This window comes from Thermobia domestica, chromosome 1 (assembly GCF_964235325.1).
Source record: "Thermobia domestica chromosome 1, izTheDome1.hap1.1, whole genome shotgun sequence".
Lineage (NCBI taxonomy): Eukaryota > Metazoa > Arthropoda > Insecta > Zygentoma > Lepismatidae > Thermobia > Thermobia domestica.
Window position 1 is genome coordinate 302,101,703 of NC_137454.1, and position 14,809 is coordinate 302,116,511.

The 14,809-nt window shown below is 34.1% G+C and overlaps 1 protein-coding gene across 1 annotated transcript in view; it reads left to right on the plus strand.

Moving 5' to 3' along the window:
• LOC145661725 (dnaJ homolog subfamily B member 14) overlaps positions 1–14,809 on the plus strand; it is a 79,895-nt gene that overhangs the window by 28,254 nt on the left and 36,832 nt on the right. Inside the window, exons 4-6 of the mRNA XM_081727061.1 lie at positions 1,357–1,502; positions 5,343–5,483; positions 9,872–9,999. Coding sequence (XP_081583187.1) covers positions 1,357–1,502; positions 5,343–5,483; positions 9,872–9,999 — 415 coding nt within the window. The remainder of the gene's footprint in view (positions 1–1,356; positions 1,503–5,342; positions 5,484–9,871; positions 10,000–14,809) is intronic.

A 14,809-nucleotide genomic window follows, 5' to 3' on the forward strand; every position in this document is an offset into this window, starting at 1 on the left:
AATGACCACTCTTATAAATCGTTTTTGTCTATCTTTCATCTTCCTACGTTCTTTCAGTTGCTTACATTTTTATTTATTTATGTATTGTATTTTTAAGTGTGTACCTTCCATTTTTCTTCTAGAAGCATACAATTTCTGTTTAAAAACTTACAAGTTAGATTAATTTTTCTACAGACTACACATACACTTTATTCGGGCAATATGGAACACCATGCTTTATCTGGTGGATATTGTGGAATGGTCCTATTCTATAATGCCGGACACTCCATCTTGGGAACGAAGGAGTTGTTAAACAGTACAGATTTGAAAACACGTTATCTTAAAAACTTGTACGAATAGTCAAATGTAGCTATTAATGGTGATGGCAAGAATATAAAATTTTCGTAATTTTCAAAGCTTTGTTGCCATCAAGCTTGGAGAAAATGGAGCAAAATCCAGTTTCAATGCATAGCAGCACAACCTGAGCCACAATCACAGGACCTGTAGAGCATCATGGGAACGTGACATAGTAGTTTCTTTTCTCTCCACTTTGAGGCAGTACATCGCAGGCGAGATGAACAAATATTTCATATTATACGACCATTTCATAATATCGAAATTTTTCTCTTATATGAACCAAATGTGTTCTTTTATGGTTTTCTTTACCTTTGGGATTAGTAGAAAATCACAGGGCGGGTAAGACAGTAACAATGTTGTTTTTAGAAAAAAAAAAAAAAAAAGTGAAGTGTGCGTGTGGTCGAAATTCAACAATTTCGGAACAAATTTTGTTACTACATATATCATACTCAAAGCATCCGAAACAAATTGTCAAATGATATGTGAAGACCGTTAGCAATCTCTCTGATGTTGATTCTGCAATTGTCCATAACCACTTTTTTTTTTCGTTTTTCCATTGTCATTGATTTTAATGTACTGGTGCGTTCAGGGTGTCATTATTTTGAACTTCTTCAAGACCCTCTTTATAGGAAATTTAATGTAAATTGTTCCATCATTTTCCATTAGTGAAAAAAATTGTCGAGCACACAATATATGTAACCTAATCGACAGCCAAGAGTAAAATAAACATCCAACATGGCTACCAATGTAAGATATATCAGGGAGGATTGTATCCCCCTCCTTCCAAAAGAAATAATAAAAAAAGAACAAGTAATTGGACTTCTACAGCCCCCGATTTTATTTATTTATTTATTTATTTATATATTAAGCTATATATACAAAATTCGATCCCGATATCTTACGATAAGACTTAAGACTGGATTTTCATCATTACTTAAATGTAGTTGAGGACTGACTTAAGGTAATTGAGGACTACTAACTATAAGTTGCCAATTTACAAGATTTAAATTTAAATTTCAGAATAAAGAAGTGCAAAGATTACTATGAAATATTAGGTGTTAGCAAAGAAGCTACAGATAGTGATTTGAAGAAAGCTTACAAGAAACTGGCGCTACAGTTCCACCCAGATAAGAATAAAACTCCAGGTGCAGGAGAGGCATTTAAAGGTAAGTCCTTGTTTTTATTCAGTCTCTGTAAGGAATTGTCTCTTGATTACTTGGTTAGTTTCTAACAATAAATGAACATGCTCTTATGTTTATGGAGTGTAATCCATTACTTCGGTCCGTAATCCAGGGTCGCACCCCCGCTAATGTTCGGTTTAACTGAGATCATAAGTAAAATTGAGAAGCTTATTAAGTAGTGACGTACCACTGTACAGCGAGCACAAATGCTGCTGTTTGGGGGTCTGTATGCTCGATACGTATTGTCCAATCATTTTAGTGATATCTTCCTACCAGAGCACTTTGAGTTGAAAATGACAATTCATTATTAAATGAGAGTGAACACTAATGATATGTAGTCAAAAGACAAGACTTCCAGAAGCAGTTGATTTTCTGTAATTGTACTTAAGAAAACGAAAGCTCTGTTTCTTTTCAGTTTTAGTTTGTTATTGATCATAATACTCAGCTATGTTTCGTAAAAAATATTAGACGTATGTGTATCATTAGTATCTTAGATATCATCCTATCATAACTGTAGATAAATAAATAAATAAATAAATAATAAAAAATCATAACGGACGGAAAAGTGGGTGAATTTAGTTTCATCTGATTGCCAAATATTCTATTTTTAACGTCGTTATAGTATATAATTATAAAATGATCGTGGATACTGTGATATACAGAGACAATCGAGTGCAGTGCAATACATCTGCTCATGGGAGGCAAAGCCAAAAGGTTACTAAGTTGACGCAGTTTTTTTTTTTTTTTTTTTTTTTTTTTTTTTTAAGTACTCCACTAAATCACTAGGAAAGTCGGTGAATGCAGTTGAGAATTATTTTTAATTTTCTAGGTAACTTTCAGATTGGTAAAATGTTTTAAAATTTAACAAATCACTAAATCCCAAATTTTCCAACATTAAAGTTTTATTGCAAAAGTAACGAAATATAGGCTTCAACAAATAACATGCAAAAACTAGCTATTCGAATTTGTAACTTATTAACAACTCCCTTTTTATAAAGTTCAATTTACAACGATAATGTATATTTCTTATGTACTTTTAAGTATCATTTTTATTTACGGGCAAAATGAGCTATTTAAAAGGCACAAGCTATCAAGAAGAAGAAGAAGAAGATGAGATTTTTTTCTTGTCGCTATGACGATTTGTTTAACTGTTTAAATGTCGTTGCTATGGTAACAAAAAAGAATATAGATAAAACGAAGAACCATCTTGTGTATCTGAATGTATAATATTTTAATGTGGCGAACGACATATAAGTTGAAACATAATAATATATATTTGAAGTGCATAACTGTGTTGAGTTATTCTAGATAATCTTGTGCATTGCATAAACATTTAGAATCAGGGAATATGTAACGTAGCTGGCGAAAAAATTAACGTTACATATTCTATGGTGCCGGAACCCGGGACCTTTGGGATCAGTTTGAAGTATTAGTAAACTATCCCTCAGCATCACGGATTATCTAGTCATTCGTAATAAAAGAAAAATTTACAGAAGACCTACAATGAATGTAAATATCGGAGTTGAAGAAGTTGATATTCCTGGAAGTGAGACTTCAACAGATGTAATTAAACTTTTACAACAGCTAGGACAACAAATGAATTCCATGTCACAACAGAGGATATGAAGTTAGAACGAGTGACACAAAACTTTGATACCAGATTGGAACAAACGGATTCCAAATTGGACCCCAGATTGGAACAAGTGGCTCAGCAAATAGGACAACAAATGGATTCCAAATTGGACACCAGACAACTGACAATAGGATGGAACAGATTGTTCATAGCTTTGTATTGGTGAAAAGTACCGTGGACGTAGTCGAAACCCAAGTCAACGAACATTGCAATCAAATTCGAAGACTGCAGGAAGAAATCCATACTGTTAAAGAGAAAATCAGTGCGATCAACTGTAATCCTGATCCTGCCCTTAATGTTGTGCATGATGAATATAGGAGACCTGAGTTAAGACATTGCGAAGAAGACAACAATTCATTAGAAATCTATTCTGACAGGGAGGACACCATCTCAAAAACTGAGAATGAAGAAAGAAAGGCCACCTCTCAGGAATCACACGCACGTAAAACGACATCTAAGGCATTTTAGTAATAAGAATCGGGTGAAATTCAGTGAAATAAGGTCATTAACTAAATTCAGTGGCAGATCAGAAGACATCCCAGCAAGTACGTTTCTAGAGAAATTTGAGGAAGAATTCTAGTTAATTGACACAGGTAAGGCCAATTTCCTTAAAATCTTACCACATATTTTGTTACCGCCCTGTTCTGTATGGTATAAAGCAATTAGAGGTAGTTTGCGTAACTATTCCGATTTTAAAAATGCATTGTTAGCTAATTTCGAGAATGACTTTATGTTAGCAGACAGGGATGCTCAGATGAGGAATCGACGTTTTGATCCAAAAGTCGATGAAAGCCTTACCGATTTTGTAATCGCAGCGTATAATGACTTGAAACAAATTAATCCTTACCAGCAGGAGTCACGCATTATCGCATCAGTAAGAATATTACTACTGTTTAAGCTTCAGCAAGTATTGATCTCGTCGCAATGTATAAATTTCAATCATTTAATAATGATTGTTCAAACTTATGAAAGTCAGATTAGATTGCAAAGTAATAGTATTAGAAATCAAACTAACTATATTCCTGTTCGAAATATACATGTTAGAGAGGATTGTAATCATAGTACGAGAGGTAATGTTAGATTTACTCGTAACTACAATACGACAGAACCTAATTTCAGAAGAAAAAGAAACAATAATAGTACCGTTTCTAGAAGTAATGTAAATAATCGAGCTAATTTCTCACGAACTCCCAGATTTCTTAATGATTATCTAGATGGCAGAAATTTTCGAAATAGAAACCAAAGAATTAGTGAAGTAAATAACACGCAGGACTGTATTCAAGATTGTGTCATTCAATGCATCCTAATCGAATCTTTTGATAATGTAACTTAAGCTAAAAGTTATGGCGTCCGTCAAAGCATACCAAAAATAAATGAATGCAATTAGTTGAAAAGCTAGTCCCTTCAGAAGTCTTATCTAAGATTAATATAGATAATATCGAAGTTTTAAATTAATCATTAGTGTAACCAATTCTTTATTGTGTGATTATTCTTTTTGTGATATTAATTGGTTTTTGTTTTGTTTCACTTTGAATATTGTTCTGATTTCATTGTAATTCTTACTTCGTCTGGATTCTATGCAATTACACCTATGCATCGATACAAATATTGTCTATCAAATTTATGCTAACTATGCCCGAATAAATGAGATAGGTTAAGTTTTATTTTAACGTACACCAACTTTATTAATATCAAGTGTAAATGGTGTTGAATTAAATAATCTATTTAGGACCTAAAAATAACCAACAAACGTAGCACATTTTGGAATATCTCCTTATCGTCGGTAATTTTATAGACCAGCTGCCTTTTCTGCAGTAATTTCGACACTTCCCGAATACAATAACCGAGATTCGGGCATGTTCTTAAATATTCGTAGCCATGACGGGCGTTCGAAAAACGTATTGTATGCAATACGCAGGGTTTCAGGAGGTTAAGTATTTCAAGGTTTTGAAATATAATAGAATCCACGTTATGTTAGATATTACTTGCTATTCAATTCTCTTTGATGCTTATATGCTAATTTAGCTTGTGATATTCCTTCGGTATATTTGATTGCTACTACAATGTGTCTTCCATCTGATTGTGATAGGTCTTACGTGTTTGTTCTGTATTTTATATTCTGCCGTGAAATTAATTTAATGTATTAATGCAAGTTTTATACTTAATGTAAAAATAAATTCTTTTTCTTTCAGCTATTGGAAATGCTTATGCTATTTTAAGTGATCCTGAGAAGAGGAAACAGTATGACCTTTATGGATCAGAAGAAGAAAGGATACAACAGTCACGACATAATCACGCTAGTTATCACGAAAGTTACAGTAGAGGCTTTGAAGGTACGTTTTTAATTATTATTTACAAATCGTAAGATGTTTAATAACTCACATAGAAATGTATAGAAACTCCAGCGCGAGCTTAAGGAAATGAAAGCATTTTTTAAATAAGTAGTGACCTTTCAAACCACAAGTGTCTGCATGAAAAGCTCTAAGAAAAGTAAGAAAAGATGAACTAGGAAAATGTACAAAGCATCCCGTCTGTGTGGCAAAGTATGAATTCCCAAAAATGGATAAAGCAAACTATCCAAATTTTGTCATGGTGACAGTTTTAGGTACAGATGTGAAGGTGAATGTTAGTTAATGATTAAGAGAGTATTTATTGTCAGAATGACTCACTTTCTCAAATGTTTAAAATTGCTGTTTGCTGAAGCTCTTATCTTGTACATCAGTTATTTCAAAAATTGTCTTCGATTTAGTAATGTATTCCCACAAACAAAACATTTTATGCATGGATTATAACTGACATTTCATACCGATTAGCGATAATACCAAAAATAAATAAATAAAATCAACCGATATATGTGTCTACTAAGACAAAGAATACATATAATTTATATCTGAATAAATAATAATCATGACATGTGAAACAAAAAAAAAAAAAAAAAAAAAAAAAAAAAAAAAAAAAAAAATGCAACTGCTATACTGCTGCTATTTATTATGTATCCATATATTTTAAACCCAGTTGCTTTTTAGTTGAAACTTTATTTGTTACGAATATCATTTGTTTTATTTATTTTTTAAATTTAAGTATTTGCTATTTTTGAAGATGGGAGAAGAAGAGGGTTGATTAGATTTATAAACGTAGATTTTGGAAGACTACAGTAAAATTAAGTTTTTACATTAACATTTCTCTTCAAAGAAAAAAACCTTGATTAATATAACGTATTAAAAGAATGTAACAACGTGAGTTAGTTCACAACAATTTCTGAACGAATAGCAGGAATCGCAAACAGGATATTAGTCACTAATGTCACTTTCTATAATTCTTATATCTGAAAAACATTATTTCAACTTTTTTAAGAACACAAGTGAAACCTTAAATGTTTTCAAAGCACAGTCATCAACAATAATAATTTATATATTTTTTTCTTTGTACGTACATTTTATTTTCGCAAACTGTTATTTTAATACCGTAAGTATCTCGCGTTTTGTTTGTGTATTCGAATTTTGTTTTTTTTAAGGTTTCAGAAAAAAAATGGAAACAAGTTCTCAACATTTTTGTTTAGTTTATATATATTCAACAAGTAAATTAAATACCTATATATATGAAATGTCTTAGAATACCAGTACTACTGGAAAGAGATAAATATCATTCATGTGTATGACAGAATTAAAGAGAATTTTACCAGTGTACGACGAAGATTGAAAGTTTATTCATTCCAAGAGATAATACATTATTCTGTTATGGTATTAGTGTATACTGTATTTGCGGTATCCTAATATTTATATGTACATTTCACATATAAGTGAAGTTAACATGAACACAAAGTTGAAACTATCGAGAAACACAAATTGCAGGCTTTGCTTAGTGTCTAAATACTCGATCAGCAAATGAAAATAACAAAGTAATCCTTTCACGTTCAAACTTGTGTAAATTAGCTATATTACACTGTTCTTTTTTAATTATTTTTTCCCCCTAAAGTATTGTAATTTTTGAAATTGACTCAATTATAAGGAATCCAAAGGTTAATTGCTGCAGAAATCAAAGTTCTCTACTGAAATCTGTTTAAGAGCCATTCATTCAGGTTACGGTTCATCTTCCCATTGGGCTTTATATTATCCTCTAAATACTTGGTAAACCTAAAGAAATTTTGCTGAATACTTTCCAACTAGGCTTGCTTTGTTACGCAAGCAACACACTGTTCCCATCTTACTTGGTATAGTTTAAAAACCGTATTATATTGAGTGTCGCAAGGTATATGACGAGATTCGGGAGTCTCGTGATCGAGCTATGTTGTTTTGGGTTGCTTTTTGGATGGGAAATTCATTGAAGTACACGCTACACAAAATATTAATAAGCCACCATGACAAAATACCACCAATTTGTAAGCCATCTCAAGCAAGAAACAGACCCAAGCTCATTTGTTGCAGAGAGCCTATGAGACAATATGAAAATTGAAGTCAAAATTGGAATAGAAGTTTAAAGTTAAGATGGCTACATAACATAGGTGGAGAATATGTTTTAACTCCTTGCCTTCGTATATGCTCGGATCAGATATCCTTTCCTCTCTCTCATACATACACACATGCATATACTTTTTAGCATGACTTATTCTGGCTCACCCATATAGCACACACATACGCATACCTTGAAAGTAATTATAAAAGTAACCAAGAAAACTCTGTCGCTTTTTCACCCACCACATTCGAACATACCTGGAAGATCAAAAATAGTCCCCATCAGCATCGACAACCTTTTACCAACGTTCTTGAAGGCAATGGATTCCATTACGGTAGAGCTTGGTGGGCTGTGAAGCGAAGAAGATATTAAGTGCATTTTGCAGCTCTGCTAGAGATTTGAACTGGCGTTCTCTAAGGTGATTTTCCAAGAAATGGAACAGGTGATAATCGGAGGGTGCAATGTCGAGGAGTATGGCGAATGCAATAGTGTTTCCCATTCAAGACATAGAATGGTATCCCGGGTCATCCTAGCTACGTGGGGCTTAGCATTATCCTGTAACAGGAGGACCCCTTTCGATTCAGAAATGCTGGCTCCAGAGTTTTGAGTTTTTCTTGAACACGGCTCAAGTGCTAACAGTACACAGTTGCATTATGTTCTGACCAGCTGGTAACAGTTCCCTATACACGATGCCGCGACCTGTCCACCAAACACACACGAGGGCCTTCTTCTGGTATAGTGCTGGTTTCGGCTGTTTTGGAACCGGTTCATGGGATACTAACCAATGATGACGGCGCTGTGGAGCTTCGTACAGGACCCACTTCTCATCACATGTCAACACCCTATCCAGAAATGGTTTCTTCCTCAGACGAGACAGCAGAGGGTCACAGGTATCTGCTCGCGGTGCCGTCTGACCCGGAGTAAAATTATGTGGGACCCATCGACCCAAGTTGATGGAGGTGCTGCCGAATGATTTCTCGACTCTCATTGAATTGTAGTCCCAGTTCCTCTCATGACTGGCCATTGTTGGCCTCAGTTGCTGCCTGAAGATCTTCATTTTGTACATGTGTTGGTCTTCCGACACGTGGTGCGTCTTTGAGTGTTTCGTCACCGTTCTTAAACTTGTTAAGCCACTACTGCACTGTCCGCGTAGTCACAACACCCTAACCAAAGGCCTGGCATATCTTCCACCCTGCTGCAGCGGCGTTTGTCCCCAGTTTGAATTCGTACAGCATACTCACCCCTATGACGCTCTGTGGAGGTCCCATGTTCACTCTGTCCTTACACAAGTTCACAGTGTAACTGAACTGCCACAACCAGGTAGTATGTTGGATACCTATACCAATAACTGACCTTCGCCTTATCTCCATTCGCATTCAACTCACGGTGTGAAGGCTAATTGAACACAGACCTATACAAAATGCGACATAACTTTCATGGTTACCTTTATAAGTGAGAGCATTGAAATCAATCAGTGCATTTTCGGTAGAGATTTTTTTTTTTTTTTAAATTTAAATAATTGCAGTAAATGAGTTTCACCAAAGTTACATGATTATTCGGTAGGTGGATGAAAATAAATGATTTAATAGTAGTGTGTTTCTTTTAAGTTCTGCGAAAAATTTGGCGAGTCCATATTCCGTGTTATAGTCCTACTGCTACATACATGACCAACTCCTTTGCGCCTTGCACTTGTCACTGCACCCACTAGCATCGTACTTTCTAGCCTCTCGAGAAGACATTCATTGACTCGTAGTTCTAAATATAGTCACAGATCACATAGGAAGAAAATAATTGGTCGAGAAAGCAGCACCTACTGTCTATACTAGTAAAAATGTGGAGGGAAAGGGAGAGAACTGCTCTTGAATGTTCACGAGTGGTCACAATCACAAAAGGGAATTTCATTTAATTAGGAATAAATGGAGTTTGTAACCTTCTTTGTTTCGTGGCTCACTTAGATATACAATTCCGTAAATAAACTGTTGAAAAACTGAGTTCATCACAGGTATAAATAATCTAGAATTCGCCCGAAAGAATTGTAAATTGTAACTAAATGGTAAGGAAGCATTGTAGTACATTCTTGCTTAAAGTTTAAGAAAATTTGTTTAAAGTTACCTACCTAACGAATGTTTTTATATTACTGTTATTGTGAGATTGATGTTTCTCTATATATAATATATATTTGCTGTTCAATGTTTTAAATCTAATCATAAATTTCAAAGACAAATGTCGACTAAATGTTTAATTTGGTACATCTTTTCTTTGTTTTTAGCTGATATTACAGCGGAAGAGCTATTTAATATGTTTTTCGGCGGCGGATTTCCAGGTCAAAGTGTTTATGTACGAAGAGGAGATGGCAGATGGCAGAGAGCAACAGAACACAGAACACATGCAAGAGAGGTTTGGATAATTTAATTTATTCTTAAGTAATGTTTAGAAGTAAGATATGAATCTACAAAAAAGGTAGTATTTCGCCAATTTTGATACTTCTGTGCAAGTTTTTATTATTCGCATTATGATGGGTATAATATAGAAACATTTTGTAACACTGATAGAATACGAGGAGCGTATTTCATAGAAGTAGCAGATATGCAAATGTCTCTTCATTACGCGTCAAATATTATGACGAGAAACACTTCTACAATAGTAATGTTCACTTGCTAGAATAGTGAATATAAATTCTGCTATTATTATTATTATTAGGGTACTGTTACGTCCCGTAAGCAAAACGAGACAGATGAATAAAGGAAGTGAATGAGTATAAAAGAGTTGATTGAATGAGAGTATGCGAGAAAACTAAAACTAAAACTTAAAGCAGAGAGAACCACGGACATGACGTTTTGCACCACAGATTCCAATTCATGTTCAAGTTTTATGTACTTTGGTTACGTCATACGTTTCTGTTACACGTCTGCGAAGACTGAATAAAAATGTGCAAGGTGGAAGATTTGTATACGAATAAAAGTACTGTTTAATTTTAAATGTCTAAGAACAAAGATAATGGTTTGTACTGTTCCAGTATTTGACTTGTAGCTTGTATATCAATAACTCCAAAGTCGGGCTCCTTGGCTGCCATACATGCACGCCACAAAATATTCTAATATTGTTGCTGATGACACTTAACCAATTGCCACATAGTTTAAAGTCGGACCATTAGCATCTTGATTTAATAATAGGAAGCGGACCATTAGCATCTTGATTTAATAATAGGAAAGATTTGATGGTTTATGGAAAGAAGGATCATCCAGACTTTTTTTTTAATAGTAACACAAATTCGTATTTGTTACCAGCATTTCAATACAGTCTGGGAAACTGAAGACTGGCTTAGTCACCGCAGTACAGAAGACTGGTATTTCTAAGTTCGTCGCAAGTAGGCGCATCGTAGTACAGCTTTGTGGATATAGTGATTGAATTGTTATACTTAGTTTTCGAATTTTCTGGATATTTAATATTTGTATATAAATCTCGGTACTCATTGAAAATCGAACCAACGATGGTATGATCAAGTAAATTCTTGAATGTTGTTATCACCGTGTTAACTAAGCCGAAATGCTTTTTTAAAAAAAGTTCGTAATTAATCATTAATATGCCAGGTGTACATAAATGAATATAGCAGTTTATTTCTTTGTATTATCACTTAGATGAAGTGTACAAAGTTGTTTGTAGGCTCAAATTAAGGGCAAGAAAGACAGTTTGAGTTGCATGTATGCACGCAGATATCTTTTCTTTGTTTCCACTTGGCAGCGACAGTAACAAAGAAGCCGATTGCTCAACAGAAGGCATTTTGTGTTTTGCAGTTTGCTGTTTTACAATTTAACGTGCGGTTCGTAGAGAACTTAATTTTTATCCCCAAAATGCCAACAACATCCATCGATGGCATAATCAGTTTGAAACGACCGGCTGTTTGTGTACGGGTAAAAATACGGGACGACGTAGAATATCTGGGGAGAATGTTGAGCGCGTTAGCGAGTCTTCCTTTTGAAGTCGTAAGAAATGTGTTAGGTAGGTCACTCGTGAACTTACAATGCCAGTGATGACAGAATGGAAGATCTTAAGAAGACACATATTCGTCCCTATCGTGTAGAGATGCAAGGGCTCGGAAAAAAACCGGCTTTTTTGAAACTTTTGCTTTAAATTGATAATGCAGACTTTGTTTCGCTTCTCTACAATAAAAAACTCATTTAATTTGTGGTTGATGCCGATAATAATATGAAACCTCGAAAATAAACCCTGAATATCAAAAAGATTTGTTTAAAATTCTTAACATATTTACATCATGAATTCCAAAGGATTAACCAATATATGTAATAATATTTTAACCTCTTATATACAATAAGTACTTTAAAAATGTACTAACTAGCAAATAACTAGCAAAATTGTATGTAATATTTTTACTTCAAGAGCTTCGTTTCGGGTGGTTCTGTACATTCTTGAAATTTTTCAGTTAAGTTTTTTCGTATACATTGTATGAATATTTCGAACAAATTTTTCACTGATTGATCACATACGTAATAAGCTGTTACCACCTATCAGGTGCTTCGGATCTGTAAAATCGGTAAAGCTCCAAATTGTGTAATGCACTGACTGTTGCTTAAGCTTGTTCAGAATCGGGAAAGTATCGATTTTTTTGTTCATGGATCATATACGTAACAGACGGTTCATCTGAGCAGGGGCGGCGGTTGGACGTTAAAAGTGGGGGGAGGGGGGCAAGACAAGATCTGAATATTTGCACATAAATGTTACTTTTCCTGGTTGTTTCTGACATTTTGTTTGACGAAAGGTTGTGTAACTAATAGGATACTATCTTTTTCATTTAAAATACCGTATATTGTAATTCATATTTTATTAAGTAAATTGACCAGAGCAAGAGCAACGCCAGTAGCTACTAGCCCTTTGTACTCTTAAACAACGAAAGTGTAAGAGGAGATTTGATTCCTTGCTGATGAACATCTTAAAATTCTGTCTGGAAAACTGTGTATCTAATCAGATTATTGAATAACAAATTTGCAAAACAAATAAATAGAAAGGATAATATTAATCATAGCAATAAATAATGATTCATGTTTTGCAAAAGTCATGTTGAAACAGGGATTAATAAACAACTTAATTTTTAATTTCACACATGCTATTAAATGTACGTTATTACTCTTAGAAAATGAAAGACAGTAAATACTACAAGCATATGCTACGACATTTAAAGAAATATTTGATTTAGCAACTTCCCGAAACTTGTTCGTTGCAATTAGGTGCAGTTTTCACTTTCTTGGAGCACATCAAAACACAACAATACTTAGAATCACTCCATACTCTAGTTATGTAAAATAATCGTAAACCTAGAATTATGTTGAATTTACTAAATTTAATTGTATATACACTCGTACACCCCTAACATACCACTTCACACGTATATTACACTACAAAACAATGGAAAAGGTAGAAGTTGTTTCTTATTACGCTGTTTTCCCTTACATTTTAGGAACTGTCAACTTTGTGCAAGTAAAGAATAACTCGTGAAAGACTTTTTTTTTTCGAAATGTTCTCTCAATTAGTTTGAAAGCGGCTGACTAACATATCGAGCCCTTGTAAGAAGTGAAAGTATGCTGAAATTGTTGTACTCCAATAGGTTAATTTTGGGTTATTTTCTGTGGCAACCAAAATGCAATTCCTGTAGTTTTCTTTAGTCCACGGGAACACAACCAATACGCACTCGCCGAACGGCAAATATATGGCACCATTTTTTCTATGAACCAATAATACAGTAGGACGTCGATAATCCGAACTAATTTGGACCACAGGTAGTTCGGATTTTCAAATTCTTCGGATTTTCGAAAATGACCAAGGAAATGCCACTTAGGCTTAACTATACTGTATGGTATGCTCTTTTATCGATACAGTGTTTATACAGTACATACAGTAACTACAATACCGTACGTAAAGCTACATGCACTTAATGTTTCTGAAGAACCTGCTCGTACACTAAATTACATTGTTCTTGTAACTCACACTTAAAACTTAACTTATTTAGGCCTAAGAGAAAATAAAAATAAAAATATGTATGACAAACAATTACATATAAATGAGCTTTTGTACAAACATTGACTTCACAAAAGTTTGTGTATCGCTAGCGTTAAGACAAAATGTAAAAAGCTCCTAGGGATCGAGTTCGGATTTTTGACGTTCGGATTATCGACGTTCTACTGTACATACAAAAAGTTTCCATTTCTAAATAAAACTATATATATTATGGGTTACTTAAAAAAGGGCGGGGCAACTGCCCCCCTTTGCCCCCCCTAATCGCCGCCCATGCATCTGAGCATATGGTTTCCTAGGCTGTAGAATATATAACCACCATCACGGTTTACCCAGTCCTGAAGGCTTCTGAATTTTTAACAAGAAAATTCAACATATCGTTACATAACTTTTTTTTTACCAAAAAGAAAAACTATGGAATATATTTAAAAAGAGTGGAAGAATCAATGACTGTTCCAATTCACAAGAAAGACGACAAAATTGATTGTAATAATTATCGAGGCATTTCTCAACATTCCGTTAATAAGACTGACCCCACACGCATATGAAATTATTGGATATTATCAGTGTGTATTTAGTCGAAATCGATCAGATATTTACCATTCGACAAATACTCGAAAAGAAATGGAAATATATTACCCAGTACATCGACTGTTTATTGAGTTTAGAAAGGCTTACAACTCGGTTAGAGGGGTATTTAAATGAATCCCAGAGTCCAAGTAGAAAAATCCACGTCGAGATTGGCCTGAAACAACGATATGCGTTATTGCCGTTATTATTCAGCTTTGTTCCGGAGTACGCTATAAGAAAAATCAAAGATAGAAACCAGGGCCTAGAGTTGAATGGTATTTACCAGGTTATGGTGTATGCTGATGATGTAAATCTAATAGGAGAACAATCGAAAAAAATGCAGAGGCTTTATTAAACGCTTGCAGGGACATGAGTAAATGCAGAGAAATCTAAATACAAGGAAGTATTAGGAAATACAAGGAAGTTCACAAGGATCGTAATATGGCAAATTATGAATGCGTTAAAATATCAATTAATACTTTCGACACAGTGGATACTTTCAAATATCTTGAATCAGTATTACCAGACCAAAATCATACCCACAAGGAAATTAAATGTTGACTGAAATCATCAAATTCTTATTATTCAGTTCAAAATATTTTGTCGTCGC